At 34.9% G+C, this 16,175-nt stretch overlaps 1 protein-coding gene and 1 pseudogene across 1 annotated transcript; both read right to left on the bottom strand.

Moving 5' to 3' along the window:
• Positions 1-713: 713 nt before the first annotated feature.
• LOC116121583 lies at positions 714-10,038 on the bottom strand (annotated as a pseudogene).
• Positions 10,039-11,613: 1,575 nt separating this feature from the next.
• LOC116121588 (ruvB-like protein 1) lies at positions 11,614-16,046 on the bottom strand. Its single transcript, XM_031407538.1, has 13 exons — positions 15,326-16,046; positions 14,585-14,773; positions 14,280-14,411; positions 14,017-14,166; positions 13,667-13,822; positions 13,047-13,181; positions 12,783-12,848; positions 12,557-12,703; positions 12,258-12,392; positions 11,994-12,059; positions 11,845-11,913; positions 11,714-11,738; positions 11,614-11,627 (listed from the first exon to the last, which is right to left on the bottom strand). The coding sequence occupies exons 1-13, from the start codon at positions 15,413-15,415 to the stop codon at positions 11,614-11,616; spliced, it is 1,374 nt and encodes a 457-aa protein (XP_031263398.1). The 5' UTR covers positions 15,416-16,046.
• Positions 16,047-16,175: the final 129 nt, after the last annotated feature.

Raw genomic sequence — 16,175 nt, 5'->3', positions numbered from 1 at the left:
AATTTAGTGAAAAGGGTTTGTCAACCTATCTTTATTGGAGCTTTATACATAAAAGCTATTAACAGATCCTAAGTTCAACATTAATTCTTCATTTTCAACCTGCTTTGTCTTGTATGAGGTTAGTTGCAACAACTTTTGCCTTTACCTCAAATATGTTTTTGTTAGGATTACATCTCCTTTTTTCACCACTTTCCCATTAAATAAACAAAAGCCAACTTTTACCAACTTAACCTAAAGCATGCCATGTCAATCCATTAATAAATTAACATAGAAAGTCATACAAAATGGTGTGAAAATGAGAACTAAAAATTCATACCTAATGTATTCAAGTCCTTCATTTGATCAAGCCTACAAATGGAAACGATCTCATTGTCTGCACCATCAGTCACAATACAAGAATGTGCACAAAGTGGTCACCTTCAACAACTAAAACATAAAATGCTACAGATCCGAAAACCTACCATTCAATTAGGAAACTGAGTAGAGAGAAATTAGTTAAATATCAACGTAGGACTCATTCATATAAAGTCTCTGATTTCCAGAAGAATCCATGAATTTACATTAAGATAGTACCCTACAATGGCATCCACAATGCAACAATGACAAATTGATGGCGTTACACAGTTTCAAAACAACCAGAAACAAGGTCAAAATTTTCCATTCAAGTTAAACTGCCTTTTTCACTATTCGCAAACTATAAAAACAACCGTCTGCCATGCACATTCCATAGACTAAGCAACTCCTCTAACCATCCCAATTTGACAAGTAGCAGAGCAAAGGAGCTCGTTGAACAGAGAAGTGTCACTTCTAAGTTCGAACGGAAGTTTTGGTGGACATCTTGAAAAATCTAACATAATCATCATGTAATGTATTTTTCCTGTTGCTCTTGAAGAAGTTTTGCTGAAGACTTGCATCCAGATATAATTCTTTCACTTCCTCAACATCCGCCTATAAATTAAGTAATTAGAAAACATAAATTGCCCTTATCATACTAACGAAAATTCTGAGAAATTATGATGGTTCATTCGACACACTAAAGATATGATAAAATACCTTGGAAATATTGTCTCGCCCATTCATTTTTGCCACAACGCTGGCAGGTGATAACAGCTGTACTGCATGCCTGAACAAAGAAAAGATGTGATTTAAATATAGCATGGGAGACAAGCCTGCAGTAATTATAGAGTTAAGTCAAACCTTAAGGATGTCTCTCTTGCAATCTCTCCAAGTGTGTGCCAGACTATCCTCATCCAAACATTCCTCAACCTGTGCTCGAATCGCTAAAATCTGGCCAATCAACAAGGAATGTTATATTGGCATTTTAATAGATAAAGTTGGATGAGAACACCAGAAGAATAAAAGCATAAAGCTGGCCAAAACCTGGATCATCTCAGCAGGGCCATAAATTTGCGTTCGGATATCAACAATCGGTCCAACAAGTCGAGAGGTATGCCATGAGGACTATTCATATCAGTCCCTCTGCACCATATGATATCCAAGTTTAAATCAAGACTCATAGGTTAGTGTTGTCTTCAGTGCACTAGAAAAGCCCAAGTAATTGACCATTTCAAAGTGCTTGACCTGTGCACGTAACTTCTTCCATTTCCAGGACATGAAAGAGACGCACACCATTTCAAACAAATGTCCCACAATATTTCAACAATCATCTACTTTTTCACTAAAAAATTTAAAAGAAGAGAAACAGAAGAGTGAATGTTTATGGCTCATAATCTTTTTTCATCCAAAGAGTATACACTAATATGAAAGATAAAACCAGAATCAAGAATATTGAAAAGTCCTTTTGAGGAAGATTGATTAGAAAATAAAATGATTACGGGCATTAGAATTTTCTGCAGTAATATAAGATATTTTAAATAATTATGAAGTTCCAAGAAACAAACACTCCTTGCAGTGATCAATTACAGTGTCAGACACTTCCAATGAAATGTGTAACAGAACCACTAGTAAAGCCCATGTAACACAATAGATGAAAACTTTACTATTTGCCAAAGTTTCTCATCAAGACAACCCCAAACTTATTTAGCCTGCCATAGAAGACATGGGAAAATTACACCAACCAATTCAAAGTTTCCATAAAACTCTGGACGTTACTATTCATATGACTCAGGTTCTCTTTTTTTCTTTCTTTTTTTATTTATTTACTTTTTTTTTTTTTTTATAGAAAAATGTTGCATTCGTTAAGTTAATGCTTCCTACGATCTTCAAATTTTGTTGTTCTTTTATACAAGTCCCAAATTTTATTCATCCTTAAGTTATTTTTTCTAGTTCTATTCAAATGACCAACAAATCTTCTAGTTAAGTCTTCCAAACCAGCATACTGGCCTCATACAGATGTCAATATACTGACCTGACAAGTAATCAAGCACCTTCTACCTACTTGGTGGGCAGACCAAGTTGTTTTTTATCCAATATATGATTATATACAGGGATCAAAAAATGCAAATTTCCAATCTCCAAATAGCAATAAAAAAAAAAGTCAGGCTGAGCACTAGGTGTTAGCCACAGATTTGCCGTATGATAACTTTAAAGAATAGCTGAATAGTACCATGATTATTTGTCAGCTTCTAGCATATATAAATGGAACACCAGACACACTTTGTGTGAATAAAGCTAGACCAAAGCGACTGTCATTCAAATGAATTATTTGAAAGAACCTACATGAACACAAGCACAGGCAAACACATGTAACAGGGATCTAACCAGTGCACAAATAAAACAGGAAAGACTGCTTAATGTACCTGTATTGGAAACTCTGAACCAACTGTGATTTAAGAAAGGTTGGAATAACTATTCTAACATTTTCAACATCAGCACAGAGGTATCATACCGTATTACATATTCCTCTATTTGTAGCAAGGATTACGATTGGAGTAGTGAACTCTCTAAAGCACGATTCAAGTATGAAAAGCACTCCATGTCCAGCATATGAACCTGCAGATTGTCTAAGAAACATACAATCTGGAACATATATACATATAGAAACAAAAGGGTTTAGGAGAAAACCTCATCAATGAATAGAACTCCAGGAACAAGCTCTGCCACACCGTCATCAATATACCGATTAACAACCTGGCATCGGCGAAAATTTTCAGCCAAAGCATTACATTACAGCAAAACTAGAAGTGTGACAGTTGAGATTAAAGACCATTGCAGACTGTCATCCTTATTATTATTTTTTTTCAATGCAATTATTGGGTTCATGGCAAGGCATACTTCAAGTGCTTTTTTTGTAAATGACAAAACAAAGAGGATTAAAAAAAGAACCTTATTTATTTCTTGACGTAGTTTTTCAGTAATTTCTGTTTTCCTCGGCTTCATCACTCTGACCCATTAAAGCCAATATATCTTGCCCACCTTGAGGCCTCGCATTTGCAGCATCCAGCATGCAGTGTTACATCCTGATATAAAATAGACAATTCACCATGACTAAAATTAATTTCATGACGGATGCGATGCCCAGAAAGAAGTCATAAAGGCACAAGTCATAACTATTTTTTATTGGGTAGATTACAGCCATCAGGCCCAAAAACAAAATTGCAAGTCTAATGTTCAACGAAAAAAGTTATGGGCCAGAAATCTCCAGAAGAAGAAATATGTATCAACTGTATTTCGTTTACTTGGATCAAATATTCTTCACAGAAACGTGAGTCGTGTGAAAAGACAGAGCAGCTTAGGGCCAATAAGTTATCAACTTGAAAGCGAAGATAGCAGTGTTGATAGTATAACATCAAAAGACAAAAAAGCACTTTCACTATTTAAAACACATAAACTGATGTCTTTTAATCCAACATAACTATTATCATAAAATAAAACATCATGAATGATATCAACAAACGTGCACAAAGAAGCCACAATTCAAATGAGACAAACCTGGACTATCTCTTTCTTTTTGTGAACTTCCCCTTTAGGAGGAACATACTCTTCTGCTTCAAGGTCAAATTCAGTAGCAAAAGCATCACTCCTTCCCACCCTTTTGACTGCACCACTATTGCCTCAATATATATGACATCTCCAACAGCCACCTGCAAGAGACCAAATTAAATAAAAACAAAATATGTTTTCAAACATAAGCTTGCAGACTTGCAATAGAAAGGACGAATAACCAACATGCAATAAATTCCTCCAGAGAAAAACAGCAATATCTGAAACAGATCAAAGAACACTATTATAGCTCTGTGCATCGAAAGGAAAAGAAATAACAAGAGCTCACTTTTTCTTTGATCAAGGCATCATAATAGTGGCGTCCGCTTCAGTTGCTTGGTTCCTTTGACAGTTTTTAATCCAATAATCACATGGCTAATGCTTTTCCATAGCCCCCTGTCACACTCTCAGTTTCTTCTGGGAGAGTTCAGTCACCTATACAAGAAAAGAAAAGCATCATGAACCAAGTCCAACTCAATTGAAAATAAAAGGTAACCATGATCAGACCAGACTGATAAAGAATCATATAACTAAACTGCGCTTACCTCTCCTTCATAGACCTCTTTATTTTCCTTCATACGTAGACCAATAGCCCTTCGGAAATTTTCCATCAAAACCTCATGTTTTTACTTCTGATGAGTATACTTCTGAACCAACCATTGGGCAAAATGGAACCTGCCAAAAGTAGTAAATGTATTTTTTATATCCATGAAAGCCCATCAATGTTGTTAATACAAAAGCAATCATCCACCAGAAGAAACAGGAAACAAACAAAAGATTCCAATTAGGAACTCAAAACACAAAAAGGTATTAACAGATATGGAAATACAAGAGCACCTTGCTCCCAGTTCCTGACATATGCCGAGGGCCAGTGCAGTCTTCCCAGTACCGGGGAACCAGCCAGTAAGAGTGCACGACCACCATCTTCTTCTGCCTAATCATATCAACAACAAGACCAGCAGCTTCTCTTGCATCCACCTGACCCACGAAGCCAGCAGCCAAAGATATTGCAGTTCCTTGGCTACCAAATAGAAATAAAATATTATTGCATCAGAAAAATCCACAAACATTTATCAATTAGTCCAATGTAGATCAGTATAGCCAACCATTTACTATCTAATAAAGGATAAACCAACAGTGACCATTGTATATTGTCAACTCAAAGTAATTGGCATTACTAAACTGTCAACATTCTTAGGTTTAACACTTCGATTAGACTAAAACTTTATGCTTTACCCAAATTCTATAAACTTTAAAAAACATGAATAAAAATATAATAACACAAGCCAATTTCCTGAATCTTGTAACTTTGATAACAAAAGACAGATATAATAAACACAACCCAAACGCAACGCGAAGTCAAAACCAAAACATGTATACATAGAAACAAAAACGAAAATAAAATTCCGTACACAGCATAAACCCTAAACCTAAGAGAAAAAAAAAAAGTTTGAAGCTTTAACGGCAAAGAGAGCAATTACAGTTGAAAGCAGCGGGAAATTAGAACAAAAGTAAGATTTTTCTTAATATTTAAGAGGCAGAGAAAAAAGGAAAAAGGACCTCAAGACCAAGGCCTAATATGAGTGTGGATGCGATTCGCTGCTTCTTGGCAGTAGATTAACTTCTTCTATTTTCATTTTGTCCATGATTTTTTAGCTTTTCTTCTTCTTCTTCTTTCTTCTCTTGGTGTTTGGTTTTGCAGAAACTGGTTGCTGCTCTTTCCAGTAAACAACTCAATTTACTATACAATACATAAAACATATATACGCGTTGGACACACAGAAAGGGACGAGAGAAGAGATTGAAACCCACCTGAGGGCAGTGAGTGAGAGAGAGTGGCCCCTCTTCTCCTAACGAAGAGTGTTGTGTGTAACTAGAAGAATAAAGAATAGCCAAGCTTAGGGTTTTAGCGTACCTTCATTTCATAACCCAATAGGATTCAACAGTTTTGTGTTATGACCAACTCGGCGCCACTATAAAGAAATCGAAAAGGAATAATAGAAAAATTATAGCAAACCCTCATTTTAGTGGATTGCAATTAATAAGATGAATTTGACTAGTAAGTTTAAACGAAATCTAAAAGGGTTGAAATTTTCTCATAATTGTTGTTTCTCTCTTTCAAAAAGATTTCTTGATATAACAGTGTAAACTGTAAAGACAGAAAAATATGGAGGCCGGTGGGAGACGAAAAAAATTTCCTGGTATAATCAATTAACAGTGTTAACACTTCCAATGAAATGTGTGACTGAGCCCATGTAAATGTAATTGCCGAAGTTTTCCCAAACTGATTTAGTCTACCATAGAAGACATTGGCTGTTTATGATGAATGAAATTTGGGTCTTTTATGAAAACAATAAAATGGTGAAGTTTGTAGGAAGCATTAACTTGACTTAAAAAAAAAAAAAAAAAAAAAACACGAGAACCTGAGTCACATAACCAGTGAAGTCCAGAGGTTTATGAACCAGTTTAAAATTACGTGTTTATTAAAATATTTATAAGTGGTTGATAAATAATTTATATATTGATATTTTGATAAATATATTTATACATATTTTTTATTATAAAACACTAACAGAGACTAGATTATTAAAAATAAAAATGTAAAATGAAGTTTTAAAATTAAAAAGATGTAATATAATAATATGTTTTGTCAAAATAACTTATAAACAAAATGCTTATAAGAAAAAATAAATAAATACCTTCCCCCAACTTTTTTTTCTTCTTATAAATTCAATTATAAATCCAAAAAAGTTATAATCAAACATATTAACTTAATTTTAAAGGTTATAAATAAGTTTGACCACCTTATAAATATAGATAAACACCTATATCTAGTGACTTTTCAATTATATTCTTAATGAAACAATAAAAATTATATTAGTAACATATAACGCTAGATTATATTAAACTCAATAGTTTATACAATCTTGCTATTTTAATTTAAAGGCAATTAGGTTAAATCATGTAATTTAATGGTTAAATCTAATCTTTTAAACAAATCATTGACATTTTTAACATCAAAAGAGAAAAATCTTTATTTTTTTTCATTATTATAATAATTCTTTCATAATAAACCAAAAAATAACAGTTGAATATGGACGATACTACATTGCACAAGAAGTTGGTAACAATGTTTTAAAACCTGGCCTGACCGGTTAAACCGGGACCTGATAGCTTCAATGAGTCGGGTTTATATTTTTCCTATTCACCCAAAACCCTAAGATTTGGGAGGATGATTGGCGAACAATTGACGGTCAGAATATTGGGGCTTTTGAAGAGAAATTGCCGGTGAACGCAATGGTGGTAATAGAGTTGATTTCTGGTGAGTAAATCGAACAAAATTGGCAACAACAACAATGAGATTTTGTCGACGATTGGCGAGGCTAATGGGGGTGGGGTGAGGGTGGGTTTTGGTCGGGAGAAAGAGGGAGTAATTCTTGGGTGATGGGGAGGGTTGTCGATGCCAGCGCCAATGAGATCTGGCCTAGAATGCCAACACCGACGTCGATGAGATCGGGCCTAAATCGAACCTATTTCGACCAAATCTTAGGTATATTTTGATGGAAATGGGCTCAAGGGACGATTGAGGTTGCATCTAGTGTGTCGCCGCCACCAATCAGTCGTCGATGGATTTGCATTTGGAGTGTGTTTAATAAATTTCAAAACTATAAGGACTTAACGTAATTTTTAGGAGTGTATTTGCTAAATTTTAAAAGTTTTTGTCAGCAGTCAAACCGGTTAACCCATCAACCAGGGACCCGGAAGCTTTGCCAGGTTTCACCCCGATTGGGTTTTAAAACATTGGTTGGTAAAGTTACTACATCAATATTAAATCGAAATTTGATATGCATTTATTTAAAAGAAAAAAAAAAAAAAATGCAATTCTATGTTGTTTCTGTAACTACATTAAATTGAAATTCAATAACAAATATTAAAACTAATACATATAGGGAAAGATCAACTCATTTCCCCCCACCAATGCAAATTTCAAAGTCTCCAGTCTCCACTCTTCTGTATATTGCAATAGATTACCCAAAACTGTTACCTTCAAAAATCATTTCTGCATTTTCTAACATATACATAATTTCTGTATCATGTTCAACGCGAAAAAGTTATGCCAGAAACTCCAGAAGAAGAAATATGTATCAACTTGATTTCGTTTACTTGGATCAATTATCTTCACAGAAACGTGAGTCGTGTGAAAAGACAGAGCACTTAGGGCCAATAAGTTATCAACTTGAAAGCGAAAGAGCAGTGTTGATAGTATAACAGTCAGAAAGACAAAAAGCACTTTCACTATTTAAACACATAACTGATGTCTTTTAAAATCCAACATACTATTATCATAAAATAAAACATCATGAATGAATCAACAAACGTGCACAAAGAAGCCACAATCAAATGAGACAAACCTGGACTATCTCTTCTTTTTGTGAACTTCCCCTTTAGGAAGTGGAACATACTCTTCTGCTTCAAGGTCAAATTCAGTAGCAAAAGCATCACCTCCTTCCCACCCTTTTGACTGCCACACTATTTGCCTCAATATATATGACATCTCCAACAGCCACCTGCAAGAGACCAAATTAAAATAAAAACAAAATATGTTTTCAAACATAAGCTGCAGACGTGCAATAGAAAAGGACGAATAACCAACATGCAATAAATTCCTCCAGAAAAAAACAGCAATATCTAAACAGATCAAAGAACACATATTATAGCTCTGTGCATCGAAAGGAAAAGATAACAAGAGCTCATTTTTCTTTGATCAAGGCACATAAATAGTGGGCTCCAGCTTCAGTTGCTTGGTTCCTTTGACAGTTTTTAATCCAATAATCACATGGCTATGCTTTTACCATAGCCACCTGTCACACTCTCAGTTTCTTCTGGGGAGAGTTCAGTCACCTATAAAAAAGAAAAAAAAGCATCATGACCCAAGTCCAACTCAATATGAAAATAAAAAGGTAACCTGACAGACCAGACTGATAAAGATTCATATAACTAAACTGCGCTTACCTCCCTCATAGACCTCTTATTTTCCTTCATACTAGACCAATAGCCTTCGGAAATTTTCCATCAAAACCTCAGTTTTTTTACTTCTGATGAGTATACTTCTGAACCAACCATTGGGCAAAATGGAACCTGCCAAAAAGTAGTAAAATGTACATTTTTTTATCCATGAAAGCCATCAATGTTGTTAATATCAAAAGCATCATCCACCAGAAGAAACAGGAACAGAACAAAAGATTCCAATTAGGAACATCAAAACACAAAAAGGTATTACAGATGTGGAAATAGCAAGAGCACCTTGCTCCCAAGTTCCTGACATATGCCGAGGGCCAGTGCAGTCTTCCCAGTACCGGACCAGCCATAAGAGTGCACGACCAGCCATCTTCTTCTGCCTAATCATATCAACAACAAGACCAGCAGCTTCTCTTGCATCCACCTGACCCACGAAGCCAGCAGCCAGATATTGCAGTTCACTTGGCTACCAAATAGAAAATAATAATTAATTGCATCAGAAAAATCCACAAACATTTATCAATTAGTCCAATGTAGATCAGTATAGCCACCATTTACTATCTAATAAGAGATAAACCAACAGTGACCATTGTATATATGTCAACTCAAAGTAATTGCATTACTAAACTGTCACCATTCTTAGGTTTACCACTTCTGATTACTAAAACTTTATGCTTTACCCAAATTCTATAAACTTTAAAAAACATGAATAAAATATAATAACACAAGCCAATTTCCTGAATCTTGTAATTGATAACAAAAAGACAGATATAATAAACACAACCCAAAGCCAACGCGAAGTCAAAACCAAAACTGTATACAGAAACAAAACGAAAATAAAATTCCGTACACAGCTAAACCCTAAACCTAAAAAAAAAAAAAGTTTGAGCTTTAACGCAAAGAGAGCAATTACAGTTGAAAGCAGCGGGAAATTAGAACAAAAGTAAGATTTTTCTTAATATTAAGAGGCAAGAAAGAGAAGGAAAACGGACCTCAAACCAAGGCCTTTAATATAGTGTGGGTGCTTCGCTGCTTCTTGGCAGTAGATTGAACTTCTTCTATTTTCATTTTGTCCATGATTTTTTAGCTTTTTCTTCTTCTTCTTCTTCTTCTTCTTGTGTTTTTTGGTTTTGCGAAACTTGGTTGCGTCTCTTTCCGTAAACAACTCAATTTAATATACAATACATAAACATTAGATACGGCGTTGGACACACAGAAAGGGAGACGGAAGAAAGAGATTGAAACCCACCTGAAGGCAGTGAGTGAGAGAGAGTGGCCCCTCTTCTCCTAACGAAGAGTGTTGTGTGTAACTAGAAGATAAAGAATAGCCAAGCTTAGGTTTTAGCGTACCTTCATTTCATAACCCAAATAGGATTCAACAGTTTTGTGTTATGACCAACCGGCGCCACATAAGAAACAGAAAAGGAAAATAATAGAAAAATTATAGCAAACCCTCAAATTTTAGTGGATTGCAATTAATAAGATGAATTTGACTAGTAAGTTTAACTAGAAATTCTAAAAGGGTTGAAATTTTCTCATAATTGTTGTTTCTCTCTTTCAAAAAGATTTCTTGATATAAACAGTGTAACTGTAAAGACAGAAATATGGAGGCCGGTGGGAGACGAAAAAAATTTCCTGGATAATCAATTAACAGTGTTAAGACACTTCCAATGAAATGTGTGACTGAGCCCATTAAATGTAATTGCCGAAGTTTCCCAAAACTGATTTATTCTACCATAGAAGACATTGGCTGGATTTATGATGAATGAATTTCGGGTCTTTTATGAAGAACAATAAAATGGTGAAGTTTGTAGGAAGCATTAACTTGACTTAAAAAAAAAAAAAAAAAAAACAGAGAACCTGAGTCACATAACCAGTGAAGTCCAGAGGTTTATGAACCAGTTTAAAGTTACGTGTTTAATTAAAATTTTATAAGTGGTTGATAAATAATTGATATTATGTTTATAGTTTGATAAAATTAATTTATAAATATATTTTAGTATTAGACAACCCCAAAACTTATTTAGCCTGCCATAGAAGACATGGGAAAATTACACCAACCAATTCAAAATGTTTCATAAAACTCTGGACGTTACTAGTCATATGACTCAGGTTCTCTGTTTTCTTTCTTTTTTTATTTATTTACTTTATTTTTTTTATAGAAGAATGATGCATTCGTTAAGTTAATGCTTCCTACGATCTTCAAATTTTGTTGTTCTTTTTACAAGTCCCAAAATTTTATTCATCCTTAAGTTATTTTTCTAGTTCTATTATCAAATGACCCAACAAATCTTCTAGTTAAGTCTTCCAAACCAGCATACTGGCCTCATACCAGATGTCAATATTACTGACCTGACAAGTAATCAAGCACCTTCTACCTACTTGGTGAGGCAGACCAAGTTGTTTTTTATCAAATATATGATTATATACAGGGAAATCAAAAAATGCAAATTTCCAATCTCCAAATAGCAATAAAAAAAAAGTCAGGCTGAGCACTAGGTGTTAGCCACAGATTTGCCGTATGATAACTTTAAAGAATAGCTGAATAGTACCATGATTATTTGTCAGCTTCTAGCATATATAAATGGAAACACAAGACAACAACTTTGTGTGAATAAAGCTAGACCAAACTGAACTGTCAATTCAAATGAATTATTTGAAAGAACCTACATGAACACAAGCACAGGCAAGACACATGTAACAGGGATCTAACCAGTGACAAAATAAAACAGGAAAGACTGCTTAATGTAACCTGTATTAGGAACAATCTGAACCAACTGTGATTTAAGAAAAGGTTGGAATAACTATTCTAACATTTTCAACATCAGCACAAGAGGTATCATACCGTACGTTACATATTCCTCTATTTGTAGCAAGGATTACGATTGGAGATAGTGAACTCTCTAAAGCACGATTCAAGTATGAAAAGCACTCCATGTCCAGCATATGAACCTGCAGATTGTAACATAAGAAACATACAACAAATCTGGAACATATATACATATAGAAACAAAAAGGGTTTAGGAGAAAACCTCATCAATGAATAGAACTCCAGGAACAAGCTCTGCCACACCGTCATCAATATACCGATTAACAACCTGGCATCGGCGAAAATTTTCAGCCAAAGCATTACATTTACAGCCAAAACTTAGAAGTGTGACAGTTGAGATTAACGACCATTCCAGACTGTCATCCTTATTATTATTTTTTTTCAATGCAATTATTGGGGTCATGGCAAGGCATACTTCAAGTGCTTTTTTTGTAAATGACAAAACAAAGAGGATTAAAAAAAGAACCTTATTTATTTCTTGACGTAGTTTTTCAGTAATTTCTGTTTTCCTCGGCTTCATCATCTGACCCATTAAAGACAATATATCTTGCCCACCTTGAGGCCTCGCATTTGCAGCATCCAGATCATGCAGTGTTACATCCTGATATAAGAAAATAGACAATTCACCATGACATAAAATTAATTTCATGACGGATGCGATGCCCAGAAAGAAGTCATAAAGGCATCAAAGTCATAACTAATTTTTATTGGGTAGATTACAGCCATCAGGCCCAAAAACAAAATATTGCAAGTCTAATNAATAACTATTCTAACATTTTCAACATCAGCACAAGAGGTATCATACCGTACGTTACATATTCCTCTATTTGTAGCAAGGATTACGATTGGAGATAGTGAACTCTCTAAAGCACGATTCAAGTATGAAAAGCACTCCATGTCCAGCATATGAACCTGCAGATTGTAACATAAGAAACATACAACAAATCTGAACATATATACATATAGAAACAAAATGGGGTTAGGAGAAAACCTCATCAATGAATAGAACTCCAGGAACAAGCTCTGCCACACCTTCATCAATATACCGATTAACAACCTGGCATCGGCGAAAATTTTCAGCCGAAGCATTACATTTACAGGCAAAACTTAGAAGTGTGACAGTTGAGATTAAAGACCATTGCAGACTGTCATCCTTATTATTGTTTTTTTTCAATGCAATTATTGGGGTCATGGCAAGGCATACTTCAAGTGCTTTTTTTGTAAATGACAAAACAAGGAGGATTAAAAAAAGAACCTTATTTATTTCTTGACGTAGTTTTTCAGTAATCTCTGTTTTCCTCGGCTTCATCATCTGACCCATTAAAGACAATATATCTTGCCCACCTTGAGGCCTCGCATTTGCAGCATCCAGATCATGCAGTGTTACATCCTGATATAAGAAAATAGACAATTCACCATGACATAAAATTAATTTCATAACGGGTGCGATGCCCAGAAAGAAGTCATAAAGGCATCAAAGTCATAACTAATTTTTATTGGGTAGATTACAGCCATCAGGCCCAAAAACAAAATATTGCAAGTCTAATGTTCAACGAAAAAAGTTATGGGCCAGAAATCTCCAGAAGAAGAAAATATGTATCAACTTGATTTCGTTTACTTGGATCAAATATTCTTCACAGAAACGTGAGTCGTGTGAAAAGACAAAGCAGCTTAGGGCCAATAAGTTATCAACTTGAAAGCGAAGATAGCAGTGTTGATAGTATAACAGTCAGAAAGACAAAAAAGCACTTTCACTATTTAAAACACATAAACTGATGTCTTTTAAAATCCAACATAACTATTATCATAAAATAAAACATCATGAATGATATCAACAAACGTGCACAAAGAAGCCACAATTCAAATGAGACAAACCTGGACTATCTCTTTCTTTTTGTGAACTTCCCCTTTAGGAAGTGGAACATACTCTTCTGCTTCAAGGTCAAATTCAGTAGCAAAAGCATCACTCCTTCCCACCCTTTTGACTGCACCACTATTTGCCTCAATATATATGACATCTCCAACAGCCACCTGCAAAAGACCAAATTAAAATAAAAAACAAAAATATGTTTTCAAACATAAGCTTGCAGACGTGCAATAGAAAAGGACGAATAACCAACATGCAATAAATTCCTCCAGAGAAAAAACAGCAATATCTGAAACAGATCAAAGAACACATATTATAGCTCTGTGCATCGAAAGGAAAAGAAATAACAAGAGCTCACTTTTTCTTTGATCAAGGCATCATAAATAGTGGCGTCCAGCTTCAGTTGCTTGGTTCCTTTGACAGTTTTTAAACCAATAATCACATGGCTAATGCTTTTACCATAGCCACCTGTCACACTCTCAGTTTCTTCTGGGGAGAGTTCAGTCACCTATAACAAGAAAAGAAAAGCATCATAAACCAAGTCCAACTCAATATGAAAATAAAAAGGTAACCATGATCAGACCAGACTGATAAAGAATCATATAACTAAACTGCGCTTACCTCTCCTTCATAGACCTCTTTATTTTCCTTCATACGTAGACCAATAGCCCTTCGGAAATTTTCCATCAAAACCTCAGTTTTCTTTACTTCTGATGAGTATACTTCTGAACCAACCATTGGGCAAAAGGGAACCTGCCAAAAAGTAGTAAAATGTACATTTTTTTTATACGCATGAAAGCCCATCAATGTTGTTAATATCAAAAGCAATCATCCACCAGAAGAAACAGGAACAAGAACAAAAGATTCCAATTAGGAACATCAAAACACAAAAAAGGTATTAACAGATGTGGAAATAGCAAGAGCACCTTGCTTCCAAGTTCCTGACATATTCCGAGGGCCAGCGCAGTCTTCCCAGTACCGGGAGGACCAGCCAGTAAGAGTGCACGACCAGCCATCTTCTTCTGCCTAATCATATCAACAACAAGACCAGCAGCTTCTCTTGCATCCACCTGACCCACGAAGCCAGCAGCCAAAGATATTGCAGTTCCATTTGGCTGCAAAATAGAAAATAAAATAATTAATTGCATCAGAAAAATCCACAAACATTTATCAATCAGTCCAATGTAGATCAGTACAGCCAACCATTTACTATCTAATAAAGAGATAAACCAAAAGTGACCATTGTATATATGTCAACTCAAAGTAATTGGCATTACTAAACTGTCAACATTCTTAGGTTTAACACTTCTAATTAGACTAAAACTTTATGCTTTACCCAAATTCTATAAACTTTAAAAAACATGAATAAAAATATAATAAACACAAGCCAATTTCCTGAATCTTGTAACTTTGATAACAAAAAGACAGATATAATAAACACAACCCAAAAGCCAACGCGAAGTCAAAAACCAAAACATGTATACATAGAAACAAAAACGAAAATAAAATTCCGTACACAGCATAAACCCTAAACCTAAGAGAAAAAAAAAAAGTTTGAAGCTTTAACGGCAAAGAGAGCAATTACAGTTGAAAGCAGCGGGAAATTAGAACAAAAGTAAGATTTTTTCTTAATATTTAAGAGGCAGAGAAAGAGAAGGAAAAAGGACCTCAAGACCAAGGCCTTTAATATGAGTGTGGGATGCGATTCGCTGCTTCTTGGCAGTAGATTGAACTTCTTCTATTTTCATTTTGTCCATGATTTTTTAGCTTTTCTTCTTCTTCTTCTTCTTCTTCTTGTGTTTTGGTTTTGCAGAAACTTGGTTGCTGCTCTTTCCAGTAAACAACTCAATTTAATATACAATACATAAAACATTAGATACGGCGTTGGACACACAGAAAGGGAGACGGAGAGAAAGAGATTGAAACCCACCTGAAGGGCAGTGAGTGAGAGAGAGTGGCCCCTCTTCTCCTAACGAAGAGTGTTGTGTGTAACTAGAAGATAAAGAATAGCCAAGCTTAGGGTTTTAGCGTACCTTCATTTCATAACCCAAATAGGATTCAACAGTTTTGTGTTATGGACCAACTCGGCGCCACTATAAAGAAATCAGAAAAGGAAAATAATAGAAAAATTATAGCAAACCCTCAAATTTTAGTGGATTGCAATTAATAAGATGAATTTGACTAGTAAGTTTAAACTAGAAAATCTAAAAGGGTTGAAATTTTCTCATAATTGTTGTTTCTCTCTTTCAAAAAGATTTCTTGATATAAACAGTGTAAACTGTAAAGACAGAAAAATATGGAGGCCGGTGGGAGACGAAAAAAATTTCCTGGTATAATCAATTAACAGTGTTAAGACACTTCCAATGAAATGTGTGACTGGAGCCCATGTAAATGTAATTGCCGAAGTTTTCCCAAAACTTATTTAGTCTGCCATAGAAGACATGGGCAGGTTACACAAACCAATTCAATACGGTTCATAAACCTCTGGACTTCACTGGTTATGTGACTCAGGTTCTC

This window comes from Pistacia vera, unplaced genomic scaffold (assembly GCF_008641045.1).
Source record: "Pistacia vera cultivar Batoury unplaced genomic scaffold, PisVer_v2 Contig996, whole genome shotgun sequence".
NCBI lineage: Eukaryota > Viridiplantae > Streptophyta > Magnoliopsida > Sapindales > Anacardiaceae > Pistacia > Pistacia vera.
This window is presented reverse-complemented; position numbering and strand designations above follow the sequence as displayed.